This window comes from Crinia signifera, chromosome 2 (genome assembly GCF_055691185.1).
Source record: "Crinia signifera chromosome 2, ASM5569118v1, whole genome shotgun sequence".
Classification (NCBI taxonomy): domain Eukaryota; kingdom Metazoa; phylum Chordata; class Amphibia; order Anura; family Myobatrachidae; genus Crinia; species Crinia signifera.
This window is the reverse complement of record NC_139218.1, coordinates 283,234,269-283,256,688: the sequence shown is the minus strand read 5'-3', so window position 1 is coordinate 283,256,688 and position 22,420 is coordinate 283,234,269. Positions and strand designations below refer to the sequence as shown.

The 22,420-nt window shown below is 43.3% G+C and overlaps 1 protein-coding gene across 2 annotated transcripts in view; it reads right to left on the bottom strand.

The window, feature by feature from the left end:
• LOC146057469 (serine/threonine-protein phosphatase 2A regulatory subunit B'' subunit beta-like) overlaps positions 1 to 22,420 on the bottom strand; it is a 76,088-nt gene that overhangs the window by 29,688 nt on the left and 23,980 nt on the right. Inside the window, exon 1 of one of the 2 annotated variants that reach the window (XM_083168734.1) lies at positions 14,042 to 14,645. The exons of the other annotated variant lie outside the window; for it this stretch is intronic. Coding sequence (XP_083024860.1) covers positions 14,042 to 14,188 — 147 coding nt within the window. The 5' untranslated portion in view covers positions 14,189 to 14,645. Of the gene's footprint in view, positions 1 to 14,041; positions 14,646 to 22,420 lie in introns of those variants that run through there. 2 annotated transcript variants of the gene reach the window in all.

The following is a 22,420-nucleotide window of genomic DNA, read 5'->3' as shown; positions in this document are numbered from 1 at the left end:
GCTGGCACGCCCCTTTGTCAAGGATATAAGGGATTCAATTTTCACCTTGACAAAGGGGTGTGCCAACCCCGAAACATTGGTTCATTTTTTTATATTAATACATTTTGATTGCAAAAGTTCCTCAGAGTGCAATTGTTTACTTCCTGCTACACCACTGATCACAGAGGGCACCTAAGTCTTTCAATGCTCTGGGTGAGTCTCAGACTTAATATAACCAAATCCAAAAATCATCTGCTTTGTACCCCACTTTATAGTGTGTAGAACAGTGGATCCCAAACTGTGCGCCTAGGCTCCCTGGGGTGCCTCTGAGCACTTGCAGGGGTGCCTCAGGTTGGTGGTCCAGAACCAATTCAAATTATTTATGGCCAATGAAATAGTCCAAATCAGTGCTTGTGGCTTCCAATTAAGAATATGTGGGTAAACAGAAGTGAATCATGTTTCTCACCACATAACTGGACCTAAGGAAAACATTTTAATCACACCTTACTTAATATCAGTAACGAACTTTTGGCCTAGGGGTGCCGTGAAAAATATTCTGATACTTAAGGGTGCCGCAATTCAAAAAGTTTGGGAACCACTGGTGTAGAACAATTAGAGGGATTTTCTTCAATTAAAAGAAATGTTCTATAACCGCAAATAAATCTTTTGGAATGTATCCAACCATGTGTTGAACCTCCAGGAACAAAAATGTATTATTTATTAACAGTTTCTTATATAGCGTATACATATTCTGCAGCGCTTTACAGAGAATATTTGAACATTCACATCAGTCCCTGCCCCAGTGGAGCTTACAATCTATAGTCCCTACAACATGTACAAGCACACAGACATTCTAGGGTTAATTTGTTTGGAGCCAATTAACCTACCAGTATATTTTTTGATTGTGGGAGGAAACCCATGCAAATACAGGGAGAATATACTAACTCCACACAGTTAGGGTCATGGTGGGTAACGAACCCATGACCTCAGTACTGAGAGGCAGTAATGCTAACCATTACACCATCCGTACTGCCCATTATGGAATATAAAGCCGTAGTAGTTGCTATTCTTAAAGTAGACTCTAGACTTCTAGTCATCAAGACTAATAAAAGTATGGGTATGGTATTACTGACATTCTGGAGTCAGACGGTTGTTTCTCAGACATCACAATCTCGACAGTCAGGAGCCTAAAAGGGGAGCATTAAAGCCCCTTGCGGGCTCGGTGTTTAGCTGCATTCGCCACCAATTCTATTCTACCTCCATGGAGATCATGGACCCCCACGGGTGAAAACAGCCTGTGTAAGTCAGGATTCTGACTGTCGGTGAGTCATCCGGCACCCAAAAAGATATAGGCCCTCATTCTGGTTGATTCAGTTCCCAGCGTGTTTGTATTGGGGATCGATGTTTCTCTCCTGCAAATGCCCATGTTCGCTTGTGCAGGCACCTTTGCAGACTTGCATAGGCTCTGCGGCACTCGCACAGGGGTGAGGGGGGTGGTATGGAGGCGGCAGGGGGCAGTCACAGGTGTTTTATGGGTGTACCAGGAAACCGCTGGGCATCCCCATGCAGACGGACTCTTGTCTTCCGGGGGTGGGCGGCTGACGTCACAGGACGTCAGCCACCCGCCCAGTTCTGGGACTTGGACACTGCAAGTCTAAAATCAGCCCAGACTGACCCCATAACTAGAATACTTTCAGTAGCCTGCAGTGAGGAAGACAACAAGGTTATGCAATGTCAAATATCTATTCTGTAATAGAAAGCACTCGCTAGTTTTTCCTCTCTGGTAAATGAATAACAAACCTAATGTCAGTGCTGCTTTAAATCCCCAGTACCAGTCACTGACATACAGATGAGTCTTCATGCATCTAGCCTCATTACACCTCACAGCAGGAAATGCCTATGTAACCCCAGAAGTCTTTTTTACCAAAAATTTATCTTATGGTTCCCCCACACTGTGCAATCGTATGCAATTTGATTTTTCAGTTAAAATTGGACCATATTTATTTGCCTTTGTGATGCAAAACGCGCTTCCACATAATCAATATCACAAGTCAAAATAGTATGTGCATGTATTTTTGGAACGAAGTTAGCTCACATGCACCATGTAATGGACTATTGTGGTTTTGTAAAAATCGGGTGTAGTTTAAAATTCACATGTGGTTCAAATCGCAGCATTGGGGCAGCATGGACGGTGTAATGGTTAGCATTACTGCCTCACAGCGCTGAGGTCATGGGTTCAATTCCCACCATGGCTCTAACTGTGCAGAGTTTGTATATTCTCCCCGTGCTTGCGTGGGTTTCCTCCGGGTACTCCTGTTCCCTCCCACAATCCAAAAATATACTGATAGGTCAATTGGCTTCCAACAAATTAACCCTAGAATGTCTGTGTGTGTGTGTGTGTGTACATGTGGTAGGGAACAGATTGTAAGCTCCACTGGGGCAGGGACTGATGTGACTGTTCATATATTCTCTGTAAAGCTGCGGAATATGTATGCGCTATACAAGAAACTGGTAATAAATAAATAGCATAGTAAGTACATTCCAAATCGCATAGTACACATTGTATAGGCTTACATCGCACCTAGCACACATCTTACCATGCGTGGGCACCATAAGTCACATGGATATGCAACCAGAATACAGTAGAGTATGCCGATTAACTTGATATACTGCACGACATTTGTGTGTGCGCGCAAATGAGTAGGCATATGAAGCACAATGGAACCTTGCATGGAATGAAGCTCTAACCACTTTAGCACTTCATATAGAGATACAGAGACTACTTTGTCTTTCCCATGTGAATTTAAATCAGCAATCTCCTCATTCGTCCTAGTCACATTGTGTTGCAACCATGACGCATTTTTTGAAAAACCAAAAAATGCCCTGTGCTATCAGTCTCTCACGGAGCCTGTGGCATGCTAAGCGGGGCTGTTTATTGCAGCATATCTGTATGTGCATTATTGATTAGTAGCTATGGTACATTGTACCAGTATTCAGACTTTCACTATATTATCGTACAAACAACCCTATGCATATATTGTCAATTAGATACAGCATGTGAAGTGCACAAGACACAATGGGGTCGATTCAATACAGTGTGCAGGAAATAGCACTAGAAGGGAGCCCACGGAGCTATTCTATTGAGCCTGCTGCTAACATGATTGGATTTCTGATCTCACCTCTCCCGGGGTGCGAGCAGAAATCTTAGAAAACTAGGACAGTGGTGTGGTTTTGTGCCCTAGTGTGCCACAAACAGCATCACGGTAGGCACTTAAGTTGGAAAAATCAGTGCTTATGACTAAGCACCCAAGAGTTCCGGCATTCTTCGACTAAGCACTGTGCACATTAGAATAGATCCTGGAGCGCCTTCTCTGCGCTAATCACAGTGCTGAGAATTGAACAGATGCCATGGTTTGTGATCACCAAAGTTTACAGTATCCAAACACTCAACAGTTGCCACTTACTAGATTGCAGCATCATAGTATATGAAAACAAATGGGGCAGTGTATTGCAACCGTGCATTACATTATTGCTAGTTTAAGTAATTTACAAACATCCTTTTAGATATGTTATTTTATACCACAAATCTGCTATATATATGAACAACGCATATCTTCACATATAGAAGTACAACAAATATCAATATGGAACATATAATGTAGGGGAGTTTTAAAGAAGAGGACAGGGTCCATGTACAGGTCCATGCCAGAGTCTACTGCTCATGCACAGGTTTCTTGGAACATCCAGACCTTGTTCCCAGGTCAGCTCTAATGCATGCATAAATTACTGGGAAAATGGCTACCATACCATTTTTCCAGTGATTTGTCAGCACTGCCGGCCACTGCAGGACTCATGAGGGATAAGCATAATATTATAGGTGCAGAGTGTGCTAACATTCATTAGCCAATGAAAATGCATCACACATCTGTGCCCTAGCAGAAATATCTTACTATGGAACGATAGTCTCATCAGTGTTTGCAAACCCCCCCCACAAAGTGGGTCCCTTCACTTCTAAAAAATTGGGGTCCTATCTGACCTTTTCTGGATCCTAACGGAATAAAGCCTCCTCTCCCCTTCTCCCCAGCATGGCAAATGTGGGTGCACAATGATTGGGTCCCGTTGGCCGCTGCAGTGATTGACTCACAGGTGCAGCACAGAGCGTCCTCGGGGACCCCTTCAGTTTCAAAAACGGAGTCCCCGATGACCGTTTTAAGTAAAATACGCACTATAGTGTGTTTTTGCGAACCCTGCTCATATGTAAGCAGAGGAGCAGCTAGGGTATGTTTCAGCAGGATGCGATCATTAGATCGCTAGGTCAAAAGGTCGACACATCAAAAAGGTAGACCTGCATTAGGTCAATATAGTCAAGAGGTTTACACAAGAAAAAATTAAACACGAATAAAGGTCGACATGAGTATGATTTAAAAAAAAATTATATATATATATATATATTTTTTTTTAAACTGACTTGTTCATACTTTTACATCCCAGTGGGCATAGAGCAGGGACAGGGAACCTTCGGCCTTCCAGCTTTTGTCGAACTACACTACCCGGCATGCCCTGCAACAGTTTTAGCGTGACCAAATAGCAGGGCATGCTGGGATGTGTAGTTCAACAACCGCTGGAAGGTTCCCCATCCCTGGCATAGGAGGTAGAAACATAGCGAGCGAACACAGGACACCTAGACTTGTGCATGTCAAACTAGATACATAGAATTTGTCAGCAGATAAGAACCACTTGGCATGAATCTTCCTCCCACTAGTTTCAGTGCATGTCCTCGTGTTCTGTTGCTCTTCTTCCTGTGAAGAAGGTCTCCCACCTGTACCTTGTTATTTATTTATAGTTTCTTATATAGCGCACACATATTCCGCAGCGCTTTACAGTGAACAGTTGAACATTCACATCAGTCCCTGCCCCAGTGGAGCTTACAATCAATACTCTCTCTCTCTCTCTCTCTCATTTTTTTGATAGGGGCCCCCACAAGTTTGTAGTTCAGGGCCCCCGCAGAACTTAATCCAGCCCTGGCCTGCTTAAGTACACAGCGCTCAGTACCTAGTATCTCCTGCAGTCTGACAAAACTGCTACTATTCAATTCCTGTTTCAAATACAGCCTTAGAGCCAGATGCACTAAGCTTCAAAAAGTGATCAAATGGAGAGTGATAAAAAAAACAGCCCAAAAAAACAGCCAATCAGCTGCCATCTGACATTTTTCAAACTTAGCCTGTTATTTTTGGATTGTGGGAGGAACAAGAGTACTCGGAGTAAACCCACACAAGCAAAGGGAGAATATACAAACTCTGCACAGTTAGGGCCATGGTGGGAATCAAAGCCATGAACTCATTGATGTGAGGCAGTAATGCTAACCATTATACCATCCGTACTGCCTTGTTAAAAACCTTGATATATTTGAAAGTTTCTATCATGTCCCCCCTTACCGTTCTCTGCTCTAAAATACATATTTAGATCTTTTAGTCTTTCCTGGAACGTTTTGTGATGTAGACCATGCACCATTTTAGTTGCCCTGCTTTGTACAGTCTCTAATGTATTTATATCCACAGTACTCTAGATGAGGTCGTACCAATGACCTATACAGTGGCATTATTACTTCTTTCTTTCTACTGCTGATACCTCTCCATATGCAACCAAACATCTGACTTGCCTTCTTCATTGCTTTCTTACATTGCCTACCTGCTTTTAAGTCCCCTGAAATAGTGACACCTAGATCCCTCTCTTCCTCAGTTTCCATTATAGTGCCATTTATACTATATTTAGTCTTTGGATTTTTGAGACCCATTTGCATGATTTTGCATTTGTTGGCATTAAACTGTAGTTGCCATGCCCTTGACCATTCCTCTAATCTACTTAGATCATCAATCATTTGTTTTACCCCTCCTGGTGTGTCTACCCTGTTGCATACCTTTGTGTCATCTGCAAAAAGGCACATTTTACCCTCAATTCCATTTGCAAAATCACCAATAAAGATATCAAAAAGCACTGGTCCAAGTACAGATCCCTGGGGTGCTCCACTTGAAACCTTTCCCTCCTTTGACTGTACTCCATTTACTACAACTCTCTGTTCGGTCCTGCAACCAAGATCTTATCCACTCAACCATCTTAGAATCCAATCCCAAGCTTTCAAGTTTATTTAACAGTCTCAAAAGCCTTACTAAAGTCTAGATAAGCTAGATCTACCTTGATCTATCACTCAGTCAAAAAAGTCAATAAGATTTGTTTGACATGATCTTCCCCCAGTAAACCCATGCTGTTTTGGATCCTGTAAGTTGCTGGTTTTAAGATATTCTACAACTCTTTGTTTTAAGCGTTTCCATCAATTTCCCTACTACTGATGTAAGGTTCACTGGTCAATAGTTACTTACCTCTTCCTTGCTTCCACTTTTTGCAGTGGGACTACATTTGCTGTTTTCCAGTCCTCTGGGATTACTGCAGTAGTTAGTGACTGTTTGAATAATTCTGTTAATGGTTTTACCAGCTCCCCTTTAAGCTCTTTTAGTATCCTTGGATGTATCCCATCTGGCCCTATTGATTTATACACTTTCAGTTTTGAGAGTTCTGTTAGGAATTTCTCCTCTGTAAATGTATTTGTTTCTCCCTCAGTTTTTGGACTATACTTGCAACTTAACTGTGGCCCCTTCCCCTCTCTTTCAGCAGTAAATATTGAGCAGAAATAATTAATATGATCTGCTATTACATTGTCCCCTCAAGAAGACTTCCACTTTCTGTCTCTTGTCTTATTACTCCACTATGTTGACAGACACCAAAAAACGTGACTCATGTCGACTTTTCCCCATGTTAACATATAATGTGTCATCCTAATGCATGTCAACCTTTTTTGCAGTGTCAACATTAGTGGTCAACCTTTTGACATAGACGCTGTCAACCTACTGTAAGGACAAATACCCTGTTTTGGACCCCCCCTAGTCATTTTTCCTTTTTATAGTACTGTCCTAAGGACAAGTGGGACCCAATTCCCCTTGAGCTCCCCCGGCAGCTCTCCAGGAGGGCTCACTACAATTTGGATACAGCGTGGATAGTCATGCTGCTGGTTTATCCTGAGGCTTAGGCTGCTGGGGTCTTGCGGCGGCCTGACCTCTTGCTCTGCCTCTGCCCCCTCGAAAGGAGAAGGCCGAACCTCTACCACGGCCACGAAAGGACTGGAATGAAGGACCCGTGTATTGACGTCTGGCTGGAGGGGGCGCTGACGGCAAGAAAGCCGACTTACCACCAGTGGCCTGGGCAATCCATTTGTCCAGCTCTGGACCAAATAACATGTCCCCGGTAAACGGATGGGCCTCCACAGCCTTTTTGGATTCCACATCTGCTTGCCAGGAGCGTAGCCACAGCGACCGACGTGCAGCAATGGAGTTGGCCGAAATGCGTGTAGCAAGCATAGTGATATCCTTAGAGGTATCAGCTAAAAATTCAGCCGATTCATGAATGTGCTCCGCTAATAAGCGAAGATCCTGACGAGGACTGCCGTCATCCAAACCCTGAATAAGCTGAGCAGACCATTTGGAGATGGCCTTGTTCACCCAAGCTGAAACCACTGCCGGATGCAATTGGGTCCCCGCAGCCACATAAATAGCCTTGAGGGTGTTCTCAAGCTTCCTGTCAGAAGGATCCTTTAACGTGGAAGCCCCCGGAACTGGAAGCGTAGTCTTCTTGGACAGTCTTGAAACCGAAGCGTCCATCGGAGGCGGAGTTACCCATTTTGTTAATGCAGATGGTTGAAACGGGTAGACCGAAAGGAACCGTTTAGGGACCTGAAATCTCTTATCAGGACTCTGCCAAGCCGCCATCAATTGTTCCTGCTTAGGAAACGGGAACACCACGGGTGGCTTAGTCGGTACGGCAAACAGGTCAAGCTCCTGAGAAACCGTCTCCGGTTCATCTGGAAAATTAAGGACCTGTTTAACAGCTACGAGGGCTTCCACCCCTACCGGGGATGCCTGATGCTCCGCCTCCAATGGGGGAACATCATCACCCAAGTCCATACCCTGATCCAGATCCTCATCCGGATCTGCAGGATCATCATCATCATCTGAATCATACAACTGGGCCAAGGTGCGCTTATGACGCACTGGCTGGGCCACTGGGGACGCCATGGTATTGACCAAGGTGTCCATGGACCTAGATAGGGTAGAGACCCATGCTGGCTGAGCTGAGCGGGTTTCCGCCAGTTCAGAGGACAGCTGAGACATGGCTCCTACCAATAAATCTGCCCACGGCGGGGTAACCGCCAAAGGGTTGGACGGCACCTGGGACGCCGCGAGGCAGGCATCACAAGAAGTGGCCTTACCCTCAGGCGACGTCTGTGAAAATTTAGCACCGCACAACGTACAAACAAAAGCCTTTTGAGAGGCTTTGGTGGAAGTTGACTTGCCAGTCATTGCAAGGCACACCGTATAATAAAGTACAACAAACAGCCAGGGGTAGCCACCCAAACCCACTCACACAACAAAAGAAGTGATGGGTACTGGAGACTGCAGGGCACCAGAGGGAAGACTAAGCCTAAACCCCTCAAATAAATCCCCCTTCCCCTTAACACTGTATATAAGTGAAACAAAGTCCTCTGCTACTTGCTGGAAGACTTGAAGGGGTTAACAATGCAGTCTCCACATATACTGCTGTCCACTCCTAAAAGGAAGGCAGTGACAGCATAACTCTCATATCCATACAATATGCGTATATTACAAGTATATACATTTACAAACAACTTGCCACCCTCTCCCCCCTAGTGGCATTTAACTTTACAATGGCGCTAGCCACGTGAGCGCTGGCGCGCACACACACAGAGCCCTGAACACTAGCCGCCCGCTGCTGACCAGCGCCGGGTGTCTGAACAGCTGAGCACCCGGCGGGAGGTGGGAGCTGTGCAGCGCAAGTGTACAGGAGCACGCTCGTGGCACCCGCTCAGAACGCCGCGCTTGGAGGGATAAAGTACTCACCGGATCCCCGGTGACACAGGCAGGCTGGGGTGTAGGACAGTCCCTTTGGCGGGGGACCGCAGGCACACCGTAGGTCTGGGCAGGTGCCTTTGAAGGAGGCCCTGACAGACACGCTAATAAGAACCAGCGGCGCCCAGCTCCAAGTTTCTTTAAACAAAGATTAGGAGCAGAAATAAGCAGTAAGAAAGCCTAAGGAAAAATAGAGCAGGAGCAAGGCCCCTGCGTGTCCAGCTCCCTCGGCACAATTTTTCTAACTGGGGATTGTGGGGTATTAGAGGGGAGGAGCCAGCTTCTTAAAGTTATAGTGTGCCAGCTCCCAGCAAGCCAGCTCTAATTACCCACTGTAGGTCGCCAGTGTCCCCTGCCGGATGAATGAGAAAGGCAGGGTAGTGGTTCAGAATGAGAGACTGCGATAAGTATCTCTCGTTCTGTATGCAGAGATTTGCAGTCATTTGCTAAGCAATTTGACTAGATTTTGACTGCATGCACTCACTTCGGGACCACGGGACCGCGCTTCGTAATCACTCGGGGCATACATACGGAGAGATCTGTGACTAGATTGCTTATAAAAGCACAAAAATGTATCCGTGTGTATGCCCCTTCACCCTGAAAAGCAGACCGAGTTCTAATCAGAAAGATCCATGTCCAACTTAAGTAACTCCGAAACTGATCATCAGATGGCTATGCAGCGGGATCTCAAATGAAATCACTGGGGCTTTTCAGAAAAACACTGTACATGTCAATTGTGGTCATTCTGACTCTATATCAATATGTCCAGTTACAGTATTAAGGCCCATACACACTTGACGATTTTCAGCTGAAAATCGCCTAGTGTGTATGGCCCAGAGATCCCCGACTAGCGATGATGCGCGCTCCCGCATCATCGCTAGCGAGGTGGGAAGTCTGCTGGTTTTACCAGCACATCTAGCGATGATGGCTGGTTTTTTAGCCATCATCGCTAAATGTGTACGGCAGCCGGGCTGAAAGATCACAGACTTTCAGCCCAGCTGACCGCCCGCTCCCTCCCCCTGCTTATACTCACCCCTCCTCGCTCCCACGCTGTCCGGTCACAGGCTGCAGATATGCACGCAGCGCAGTCTACTCTCCCCCTCCTCCAGGCTACACAGGCAGCAGCACGTCAGAGCGCCCCGCCCCCCCAGCCGAACGCCCCGCCTCCAGCCCACTGGCCGCATCCTCCCTGCTCCTCCGCTGACCACCAATGTTAAAGGCAGTGATATATACATTGCTGGCACATGCCAGCAATGTATATATTTCTGCCACCACTGGCCACCAAAGTTATTAATAAGCCAGTAATATATACATTGCTGGCACAGGTCAGCAATGTATATATTACTGGCACCACTGGGCACCAATGTTATTAATAAGCCAGTAATATATACATTGCTGGCACATGCCAGCAATGTATATATTACTGGCACCACTGGGCACCAATGTTATTAATAAGCCAGTAATATATACATTGCTGGCACAGACCACAGGGCACCAATGATTACGTATTAGCAAGTAATATATACATTGCTGGCACAGGCCAGCAATGTATATATTCAGGGACATCTTAATGCAAGGGCTTGATGGGCAGTTGCCCTAGGGCCCCATAATCCTAGGGGCCCAAGTTCCAGTAGCGGACTGTGTCGGGTGGCAGGATGGCATGTGCCCCCCCAGCCAGTACACTATCAGTCACCATCACCGGCCACCCTTATGCTGCCGTCACCCACAATCCGTCACCATCACCCACTGCCCATCACCCTCACGCTGCTGTCACCCACTGCCCGTCACCCTCATTCACCACCCTCATGCTGCTGTCACCCACTATCCATTACTATCACTCACTGCTCGTCACCCTCACACCGATGTCGCCCTTATGCTGCCGTCACCCACTATCCATCGCTATCACTCACTATCCATCGCTATCACCCACTGCCCATCACCCTCATGCTGCTGTCACCCACTATCTGTCACTATCACCCACTGCCCGTCACCCTCATCCACCACCCTTACACTGCTGTCACCCGCTATCCATCACTCTCACCCACTGCCCATCACCCAATGGTGTTTGGCATATTGTTTAATGGGCGTTCTAGTATGTGGTATAATGTGTAATGGACATGATGGTGTGAATAATTTTCTCCCTTTGTGCACAGCTACAAATAAAATGTTTGCCGTGCACACGGGCGGGATTTTGCCAGCAATCAGTTCTGAATCAGGCACCAAGAACAGGAATGCACTGATTAAAATGGACCCTGCTCCCACCCTTGGAATTCAAACCCAGCCCATTATGTAAATAGCCTTGTATATGAAAGATTTTCAGCAAAGTCTTTCGCCTCCTGAAAATCTCTCGCTCTTTGAGGAAAATAGTCTAGTGTGTATGCACTACTTTGGTGAAAGATATATCTATCAAAGATTTTGGCAAAGTCTTTTGAAATGAAAGTCTACTAGTGTGTATGGGCCTTTAGGCACATTCTTGCGACCATACAGGACTACATTGGGTCAGAAGCTTGGATAATCTGTAGGTTATATATTGTACCATCTCGTAACTAAGGCATTGTACAATATAATGCTTAAAAGGATTAAGAAAAGTTTTTTTTAATTAGGAAACAGGTGTAGGTGGCATTGCAAAAGTTATATAAGGATTAATTTATACAGAATCATCATTAAGAATCATCAATTTCATGTGAGTGCTGGTGACTGCTATATGCTGACCTGATCAAGACTGACAGGCTGTGCCTGCCGTCCAGCAGAAAGTAGGCCTTGTTATTGTCCTAGCCATTGTTGGAAGAGACACTACAGTATTTCAGATTTTCTTATTTTGACCTAACCATCCTCATATTTCAGAAGTCTTACATATTAAAGCCAGGCACTTTCTTGGTTAACACAGGGAGCTTACATATTGCCTTTATTTTACAGGTGTGAGAATATGCTGACAAGATATAACAAACACCAACACGTGACTAGTGGAGAACATAGGTAAAGTGGAAGGTGACATGGGGGAATCACTGTACATTTGTATTGTAACAATACAAATCTAATAAAAAGATCATAAATAAAATACTATTAATGTTTAATATTTAATTCTCTCCTTACCAAGAATGGATGCAGAGGCAGAATTATGCACTTAAGGTTGAATTTCGATAAAATACATGGATTAATATTGAAATAGTTTGTATAGATTTTAAAGCCACATACAACCACTTGTTCATACTCTAACCATCCCCCCCCCCCCCCCCCCCCCCCCCCAACAAAAAAAAAAACCCACCCCAACAACCTTAGAAAAATACACACACACACACAAAACCAGGGCGAATGATTGCAGGTCACATTTAGGAATACATTTAAGTTACATATGTCTTCGAACACATCACTTCTTCATTTCTGGTTTCTGTCCCTTCAGTGTCAGGCTACAGACCTCCCTGTAAGGCAGGGGTCCTGCCCTGATTTCAGTGTGGGGCTTACTTTACTGTAATCAAAGAGCAATGCTTTAGGACCAAAAGATTCACTTTTCTTTATGTACATTAATACAAATAACCAAATAAATAAATAACAAATACAAATAACCATCTAGTGCAGGGATGGGGAACCTTTGGCCCTCCAGCTGTTGTGGAACTACACACCCCAGCATGCATTGTTACAGTTTTGCTATGAGGTAATGTGACGAATGTTGCAGGGCATCCTGGGATGTGTAGTTCAACAGCTGAAGGGCCGAAGGATCCCCATCCCTGATCTAGTGAATGAATTACAAAAAAGAAAACTCAAACAAACATGATTTGCCATCTAACAACATGGTACATGAGCACTAAAGTCTGGCAGTCATTAGACTGATAACACACCTTTTAAATAAAACACTGCAAACAGAATAAAAAAAGTAAATAATCTATACACAGGCTTACCATTTTTTCTGCTTCACGGGAATTGCAACTACAGTATAGAATGTTCAAAACAGTTATGGTGCGTACACACTGGGCCATTATAGCTGAGCGACCATATTGCCAGCGATTGGCGTGTGCACCAGCGATAAAATCGCCAGGTGTGCGCTCACCTTTTCAGCCGCTGAATGGTTGCTGGTCGGAGGAGCATGCTCCTCTGACCAGCCACTTCCACTGCCTCTTCTCCCGGCAGTGTAATTTTCATCTGCGACCATCTCTGGTCGCAGATAAAAACGGGACACTGAGCAATATGATTGCTGAGCAATATATTGTTAGCAATATATTGCCAGCGATCATATTACCCTGTGTGTATGCACCTTTACAATACAATGGATTTTTATGGATGTGATTAAGTGCATAGGACAATGTGCAACAGGGAGACTCCGAACACAGTTTATTCTCTTTTTTAATCAAACCTTGCACTTGGGCAAGCTCCGTCATTTAAACAGAAGTCCTTCAGGGCCTAAGCTAGCTAGCCAGCCAGCATTTAGGTTGCAACTGCTAAAACACAAAAGTAGTCCTCTCTATAAACACTAAAAGGAGGACACATTACTGCAGGTGAAACCAAAATATACCCATACAGTTTCACATTTAATATGTAGAAATGCTTACAGGAAGTGGTTAATGGATTTAAATGAAATAGTGCTAAAATGTTGATTGCTTCACAACTACATAAACAATTTTGAACAACCTTACTTGCCAGGCTAAATTTTATTCACTTAATACAAAAAAAAAATAATAATAAATCGACAGAATCTACTAAACACAACAGATCAATGCCTTTAAAGATAAGATTTCATGGCAAGGAAGAAAACCCGTAAAAGTTCTGTGTGCCAGAGCCCCATGTGCAATTGCACCGATGTGCACTGCAGAGCTGACATTATATCTTATCAGAGACTGTTATTTTAAAAATGTCAAAATGATTTAAACCAAAAATCTGCTTTGCTTCACTTACAAGCAACTAGGACAATGTTTTTTAAAAGCCAAATGACTAACATACTACTGGTTTTATCTATAATAATTGACATATATAAAACCAAACAAATAAAACAAAATGTGTACACAGTCTGTAAAAAATATCATTGCAGTTTCAATCATGTAGGATGCAAAAAACAGAAAAAGGTACACACAATGCTCCCCAAATAGATAGCCAACCTGAATCTGCTGGAAAGCTTTAAGTCTTTTCTTAAATCTCGAAGGCAAAACAAAATCACATCCGCGAGCCAACAAAGCCAATTCCTTTCTAAGGTCCGGGTCTTGCCTCAAGGAGATCTCTTTTATCCTCATACTTCCAGATTTCATATAAAATATTGTATGCAGAGAGGTTTTCCAAAAAGAGAAAGAATCCTTTGATTTCCAAAATGACAACTCGCAAGTCGCAGCAGAGGAGACCAGCTTATTTAGTGCTTTGTAGGGGCAATACAGCTGCACGCCTTAGCTCCATACATTGACAGAAAGAAGCAGATAGCTAGGGAAACACTGACTGAGTGGGGCTGCCCTTTACAAAAAGGCATTCCAGAGGCTCTGCTCTCACCAAGCAACAGGTTGATCCTTCCTATGTAGTAGTAGAGAGGGAAGAGCACAAACAGAAAGGGGGGTGGGGGACTGGAAAGAGTGCAGCATAGACAAAATTGGTAGCAGAGGTAGTATCCTGCTGCCCGTCTTCCCAGCTTGTCAAACACCAATGAGAGTGCTGCGTGAATGAAGTGCCCAGGACTGTCAACAGGCGCTCACTAGTGCATTTACATTCCAGCTCCCTTGAATGTGGCCTCTATCACATCAGCAAATATGTAGCAACTGATAAAACCAGAGGGACAGCAGAGGCATTCAATCAGCAAAATCTACAGCTGTAATTTAGTACAGGGCTTTTCATTGATCCGATTCAGATAGTTAATAGTCTGAAGAGGACAATGTACACTTAACGCGGCACTGCCAATCTAGAATATACATTTAATTAACATGGCGATACATTATAGCAGGATCCCAGAGTGCAGAGCAGAAAGACCTTCCAATAGTGCGGCTCCTGATTGCACTTTTCCTAATGTGGATATTAGCAGGTAGCTGTGTGACAATGAGGCCTTCTGCAGCAATTTTGGAATTGGTGAAAAAAAATGTTCATCGCTTTTTCTGGTAATGCTTTCAATATAAGGATACAATCAATGAAGCATTTAAGTGTCTTCGTTATTATCAGGCATGTGCGTTTTAGAAGACAGGTTGACACCTGAAGATTGATTTGGGGGGGGGGGGGATGCACCACTTGGAATTGATTGCTGTGAGGCCAACCTTGAGAAATTATCACAAAAAGCATAACAGCATGTCACATTCTACAAAACAGCTGTATCCTGCATCTCACATTCACAAAACAGCCCTTTCTGCAATATGTACAGCCCCATGCCTTACCTAGCATATATGCCCAGCAAAGACACATGCACATTGTTAACAGCCCTATGATATGCTCACTAAATGCCAATGCCCGCCACATACATTCATTATTTATTTACAGTTTCTTATATAGCGCAGAAGATTCCATTGTGCTTTACAATTGTAAACAGATAAAACAAACTGGGTAACAGACAGACTAGGTACGATACAAAATTCCCTGATAGAAAATTTCCTTTATGACTCAAAGCTTTCTGCCTTACATAAGGCAGTCCCATGCCTGCCAAACATAACGCTCTAGCATGCCTCTTTCATACCACATACAGACCCAAGTCTAGCATAATAGCTTTACAGGTGCAGCACATATTGCTCTAGGCCACACACAAGCACATGCCCAAGGTTGTGTGTCAAACTGCAAGGTACCAACCCCATGCCTCACATACAAAAAAGACTGCAGTTTCAAAGTGGGTGTTGAGGACATAGTAGGACGATGCGGTATGTATGTTTCTTCAAGCAAGTGTAATGCTACAATACTACAGATTCAGAAGTGTCCTTAATGTGAAGATTCTATATTTAACCCTTTGAGTGCCAAGTGAATGTCAAAACAGGTGTCAAAATTGGCAAGTAAAACATTTTTATTCATCCTAATAACCTGCAATGTTTACCTTCTATAGGAAATGTAATCTATTTTTACACATTTGTTATTTGAAATGATATAACAAATGTGAGTAACACTGGCCTTTTTAGCAGATATTTTTAATATCTCAGATGTTGGCACTCAAAGGGTTAATAGCAAGAATTAATAATAATAATAATAATAAAAAAAAATACACACCTGGCCACACACTGACCAAAGTTGCTTACATTCCAACATGGCCACAAAATCAGAGTTAGATGTTATTAATGTAGCATACACACTCTGTCCGATTTGGTCTATTTTTCGATTTAATTTTGCTTATATAAGCAAAAGTGAAACAAAACACATTTGGTCCATTCGGCCCCACGGCATAGAAATAGAGTAGAAAAATAGACTGTGCAGGCAAGACTATTTTAGACAATATTAGGGTGAAATCCTCGCTGTGAGATAACTTCAAGGATACCCTGCAATGAACAAGCAATTATACAAAAAATTAAGATTCAATGAAAAAGGATAGAAGACTACAGTATCTTTAAATCCAATAATTCACATATGTAAAAATCTCAGAAATATATTTTCACACAAGAGAACAGAGATCACTGTAGAGTGAGCCTACACCCCAACAGACCAATATTGCCATAGCAGGTACAGTACAGCACACATTGGCCATAACCTTACTTTGGGGCTGATTCAGAGGGGGATACAATAAATGTCAATGTTTGCAGATTTAAGCATTGTTTTTTGACTGCACATACAGCCATTTAGATTAATGCCAGACTATAGATGGGAGATTGGGAACGCATCAACAGTTTCGTCACCTCCTTTAATTCAGGAAATTATAACAAGAATTTTATAAATGCATAACAGTACATAAAACGGAATCTATATGGTAAAATTAGCATAAACTTAGGACGGAAGTTTCCTCTTTCTAATATAAAATATGCCCTGACATCCAACAACTACAAATAACAAAATAAATCCAGGGGTGATTATTGCCATGTTTACTACAGCAAACAGATACTAAATAACTGTTAATGATAACAAAATGTTATTTATATAGAATAGTCATTTTCATCAGTCCATAATTCAGGAGATTACAATGTATGTTTACTATAAAATGCCCACTAGGGTTAATAGCTATCAGAAGCCAAATAACCTAACAGTATATTTTGGGATTGTGGGAAGAAACCCACACATACACAGGGAGAAAATAAACCCATTACAAAAGAGTAGGTCTTAGTTGGAATCAAACCCAGGACAAGTGCCATCAGGCAGCAAAGCCTCAATACACCACCACGCAGCCCTTAATGAACCAACATCAGCTTCAGACTATCATTTAAATGTCTGAGTCATCTGTCAAAAGGATTAAAGGATGCAAGATAGAAGGGTGACTTTAATGGATATTGTAAAAGGGAAAATGATTTCTTTCTATTCTCAGCGATTGTTGTTAATCAGGTTTGTGTCACTTTTTTTGTAGCTAAATACCATAATAAAACCTAAATTCAAGATTGTGGATTGCGTTGTTCTGGAAAGTCTGTCTGCCTTTTACTTTAAAGTCCATATATACATAACATCTCAAAGTAGTAAGTTAAACAAATTCATATGTGGAAATTCATTTGTTTGGGAGTCTATTTTTCTCTTGAAAAAGGGACTGGTTAGACATCCAAACAATTGTCGCAATGGTGTTTGGGCACCCATGCATATCGCTCCCAAACACACAGTTTAGCCAGATAAAACGTCTAAACCTGTCTCAAGTCCTTCTTTTGGAGTCCAAACTCCCATTTGGATGCACCAAAATACTGACACAGCACAATTTTATTTTTGCATCTTGGGAGTCTCCAAGAAGAAAGGTCAGTCTTGCAGATAACAGGCATCTAAATCAGCGGTTCCCAACCGGGGTACTGAGCAGACCAGTTAAGGGTACTTAAAAAAAAATATTGGTAATGGTGGAAGTAGTCGTCTCCCGTTGCCATGGAGATGAACCACAGTGCGTCACTTGCGGTTCCGTGTGTAGCATCATCAGTGTGAAGTTAGGGCTCATTGACAGATGAGAGACCTAGGCTACATGTGTACAGTACATATGGCTTTTAGACAGATGTTTTCCACAGGGACAGGAATGATGCAAGTCTTCACTGAGGATGACTACAAAGTAACCAAGTATTTGACAAAAAGCTGTCCAGTCACAGATATAGGGAAAAGCAGCAGTTTGAACCATGCAGGCAATAACAGAGGACTTGTGGTCATCACTGCATATATTGATAGCGTGAAAATTAATTGCTATATAATCCAAACAGAATAGTGACCAAATAGTTTTGGGAAAATGATAGAATACTTGCTAGCCATTGTCAAATATTACCTTTTCCCTTCAAAAGAATAAAGCCTAATTTTATTAAGAAAGCAATTTTCAGTACTATGGGCCTGATTCAGACCTGATCGCTCGTGAGCAGTTGTACACTTCCTAGACAGAAAGAAAACAGCCCTGTGCAAATCTGCGAGTGGTTTGTAAAAATAATCGTCCGCTATCCTGTTGCACATCCATAAGCAATTCACGAACCATCAAATGATTTGGTACGCGTCCTATGACCTTTTCATACCCCCACTATCCACGTCGGCGTGGAGTTGAGAATAGAATAGTGTGGCGAGCGCAACGAGCCCCGCGAGGGGACGCGGATACCTTCACAGGTAAACGCGTCCCTTCGCGGGCTTCACAGGTATCCGCGGTGGCTCGCTGCGCTCGCCACACTATTCTATTCTCAACTCCATGCCGACGTGGATAGTGGAGGTATGAAAAGGTCGTAGGACACGTACCGCCGCCCCTCGCTGCGCTCGCCACGCTTCGGGTTCACGTTTATAGTGGGGGGGGGGTGGGGTGGCGTGGGGGTGCATTTAACATCGTAAGCACCCATTAGGGTGCTTAACATTGTATAAGCACCCATTAGGGTGCTTATACAATGTTAAATCGCATCGCATCGTATGGCATTGTATGCCATGTACAATGGCATACAATTAGAAAATTGTATGCCATCGTGCACTATTGTACAATATCGCATCGCATACCATCGTATGCGTTATGGTTGGTGATGCGATGGGCGCCGCCAAAATACACAAGTGCCAATGATTTTTCCAGTCTTACCCTTCTACAACTCTGCAACAAATACAGGCGGATTCTATGCGGACGTCACAGAGCCTCCCTTAAAGGGCTTGGGTACGCTTGGGATTTTTTGGACACACTCAGAAAACACAGACTTCCTGTTGGTCTAATTGTGAGGGGAACGCAACTTGATCCACTGGCTATTTTTTGTGCTATTTTGGCTCACGCATGCCTGGTGCGATCCGTACGCATTCGATATTCGAACGGATTGCCAATTCACACACCAGCTATCAAATAAGAATGTCCCCCTATGGGTGCTAGGAGCCAAGAACTAACAAAACAACATACAGTAGTTCCAATTAGATACAATAATCAGTAGCTGAAATCTCAAACTGATATAGTGGCGACACCAGCAGGTCATGGAGAGGTACTGCTGCACAAAGGGATAGTATTAAGCACCTAGCTAGGAAGGTGATTTGTAAAAGATGTAACTTTATATGTGAACAGATGGTTGTGGGTTGGGTCAGATCGCACAGGACAAGAAATCTCAGTAATATAACCAATTATAAGTTAAAGGAGGGACCCCCGTTAGCTCATTATGCGGAGTTTCTGTATAACGCTAGGGGGTGTGCTACCACTGGGACAAAAAATTAGAGATAATTGAGGGAGAGGAGGACAGTTTGTCACGGTAGTGGTGCACCACTACCGTGACAAACTGTCCTCCTCTCCCTCAATTATATGTGAACAGATGGACAGTACAGTGGTCATATCAGTCCATATACTTGCTTTTTTAGTTATAGGTTAATATAGTCTTCCTACCAAGTACAGTATTATGATATTGTAAGCGCTGTTAAAATTTGTATAGCAGACCATATTTTTAAGGACACCAACTAGCCGAAGATCCATAACATACAGTATATCTCTGGAGTTGCCCTTCCGAGAATTCTTCTGAAGACAGCCATGGAAATGTGTGTTAATGGAATGGCTATAGAATAACTTGTGGCTTCTTGATCCTGCAAGTACAGCTGTGAATTTATTCCATTTAAATTGTCAGTAATACATTTTAGCAAGCAGAATCTCTTTTCAAGCAGAAAAAGTTAAGCAAAGTGCACCTCCAGGTTGTTACAACACAAAGTGGGGGGGGGGGGGGGGGAATTCAACTGTTTTGCTGGCACCTAAATATAGTGGGCTCCCGCAATTTAATCCTACGCCCCCTGGCAGCCCATTAGTTCCAGTATGCAGTCATTAGGTCGACAGTCAAAAAGTCAACCACTATTGGTAGATAGTCAAAATGTCGACACATGAAAAGGTCATCATGCATTAGGTCGAAATGGTGAACAGCTCGACAAGCAAAAGATTGCCATGAGTTTTTCATGATTGTTCATACTTCACCATCCCAGTGGGAATAGAGGGAGAACATAACAGTGTGCTGAGCGCAGCAAGCTATGCGAGGGGAGGTGGTACGCTTTAAAAAAAAAACACCTCATGTTGACTTTTTGACCCATACCCATTAGTACCATGTTTAGCTGCTTTATCCATTTAAAGTCCTGGTTATGGCAATCAAACCAGAGTTTTTCCCCCACACATTTCAGCTTCCACATCAGGAGGCTAAAATGTGTCCTCAAGATGAATGTGCACCCGAACAGAACAATTACATTGCTCCATCATCAGGTATCATGAAGATGCTCCTGTTTATAACCTTTCAAATCACTTCTGAATACATACACACATTATATACTTTACACCCATACATATTACACTAATTTCTTTGACAGGTTGATACATACACACATTATATACTTTACACCCATACATATTACACCAATTTCTTTGACAGGTTGATACATACACACATTATATACTTTACACCCATACATATTACACCAATTTCTTTGACAGGTTGATACATACACACATTATATACTTTACACCCATACATATTACACCAATTTCTTTGACAGGTTGATATGTAGAAGTTTTTAAAAAGAACACTTAAACATTAAGTAATTTAAAACAAGGTGCAACAGCTAACATTGTTTAGGTTTTATATCATTGCAGATTTAGCAGAAAGGCGCTGAGGTACTGGATCACTAGGCAGGTATGGGTCATTGGGCCAACCACTAAAGTTCTAAAGGGCTTAGGTCGACACCTGAAATAGGTTCAACATGGCTAAGGTCAACCGGGTTGGAAGGTCAACGTGAGTTTTTTTACTTTTGTCCTGAATGTCTACATGCAAAGCCAAAGTGTGCCGCATGGCTCGCCATGCTTTGGGCAATGTGCCTCGCTGCACTCGTCACACTATTTTATTCTCCCACTATGCTGCAGTGGATAGTAGGGCATGAAGTACCGCCTGTCAGCACATGTAGACTCAAAAAAAAAAAAAAAAGTGAAAAACCACATATCGACCTAATGCTTATGTTGACCTTCCAACCCGGTCAACCTATTTCAGGTGTCAAACTAAACCCTGTCGACCTTCAGTGGTTGACCTAGTGACTATCGCTCAAAGACTCATCCAACCAAATTTATCAACATGCCAAAAAACAAATTTCAACCTACTATCAGTAGTGTATACATAGCCAACCATATTTCTTCATTGTTATTAAAAGGGGGGATAAAAACCCACGTAGGAATAATTAGATCTCTCTGAAGAATTCATGCATGTATTTTCCGTGAACCGATTACATAAAACAAACAGTCTAATCAAGTTTGCACATGTTGAAACATAAGAACAGAAAGGAGGATCTACCCACTGATCAGTTACTACACTGTACATCAGTATGCGCAAGACACTTTTCAGACGGCTACATGTTCAGTGTAAAATCTACAGAAGAAAATTACTATTGTCCAGTTCTTCTCTTTACCAATGGCCTCATTCAGAGATGAACAGTACATATATTTGTACGAAAATTTGTAGCTGCGATCCCATACACAATGGATGTGCGAAAAAATCCACTCGACATGGACAATGACAAACTAAACAAATCCGTACATTTAAAGGGGTATTCAATCTTCGGGTCACGGCAGACGAGCTTGCTCGCCTGCCGTGACCCAGTCCCGTTCTCGGTCAGCTCGACCGAGAACATGCAGGCGGGATTCAATGTCCCGCCTGCAGCGGGACGAGAAGGGGGCGTGGCCGCGAGTTGCGGCCGGGAAGTGACGAGATGCAGCCGGCAGCTCGTCACTTCCCGGCTGTTCTCGGCAGAACGAGCCCGACAGCTAGAGATGTCGGGCTCGTTCTGCCAGGAAACCCTGTTCAATGCTGTCGGGGAAGACAGCATTGAATAGGGCCCGTCGAGCATCTCCCCCATGGGAGATGCTCGACGGCGATTGAATATCCCCCTTAAGGTTTATTCCTTAAAAGGCTCAGTGAACCCCAACATTGAAGTTTTCAGTTATAAGGCATGAATCAAAATCCACTGGAAATAGA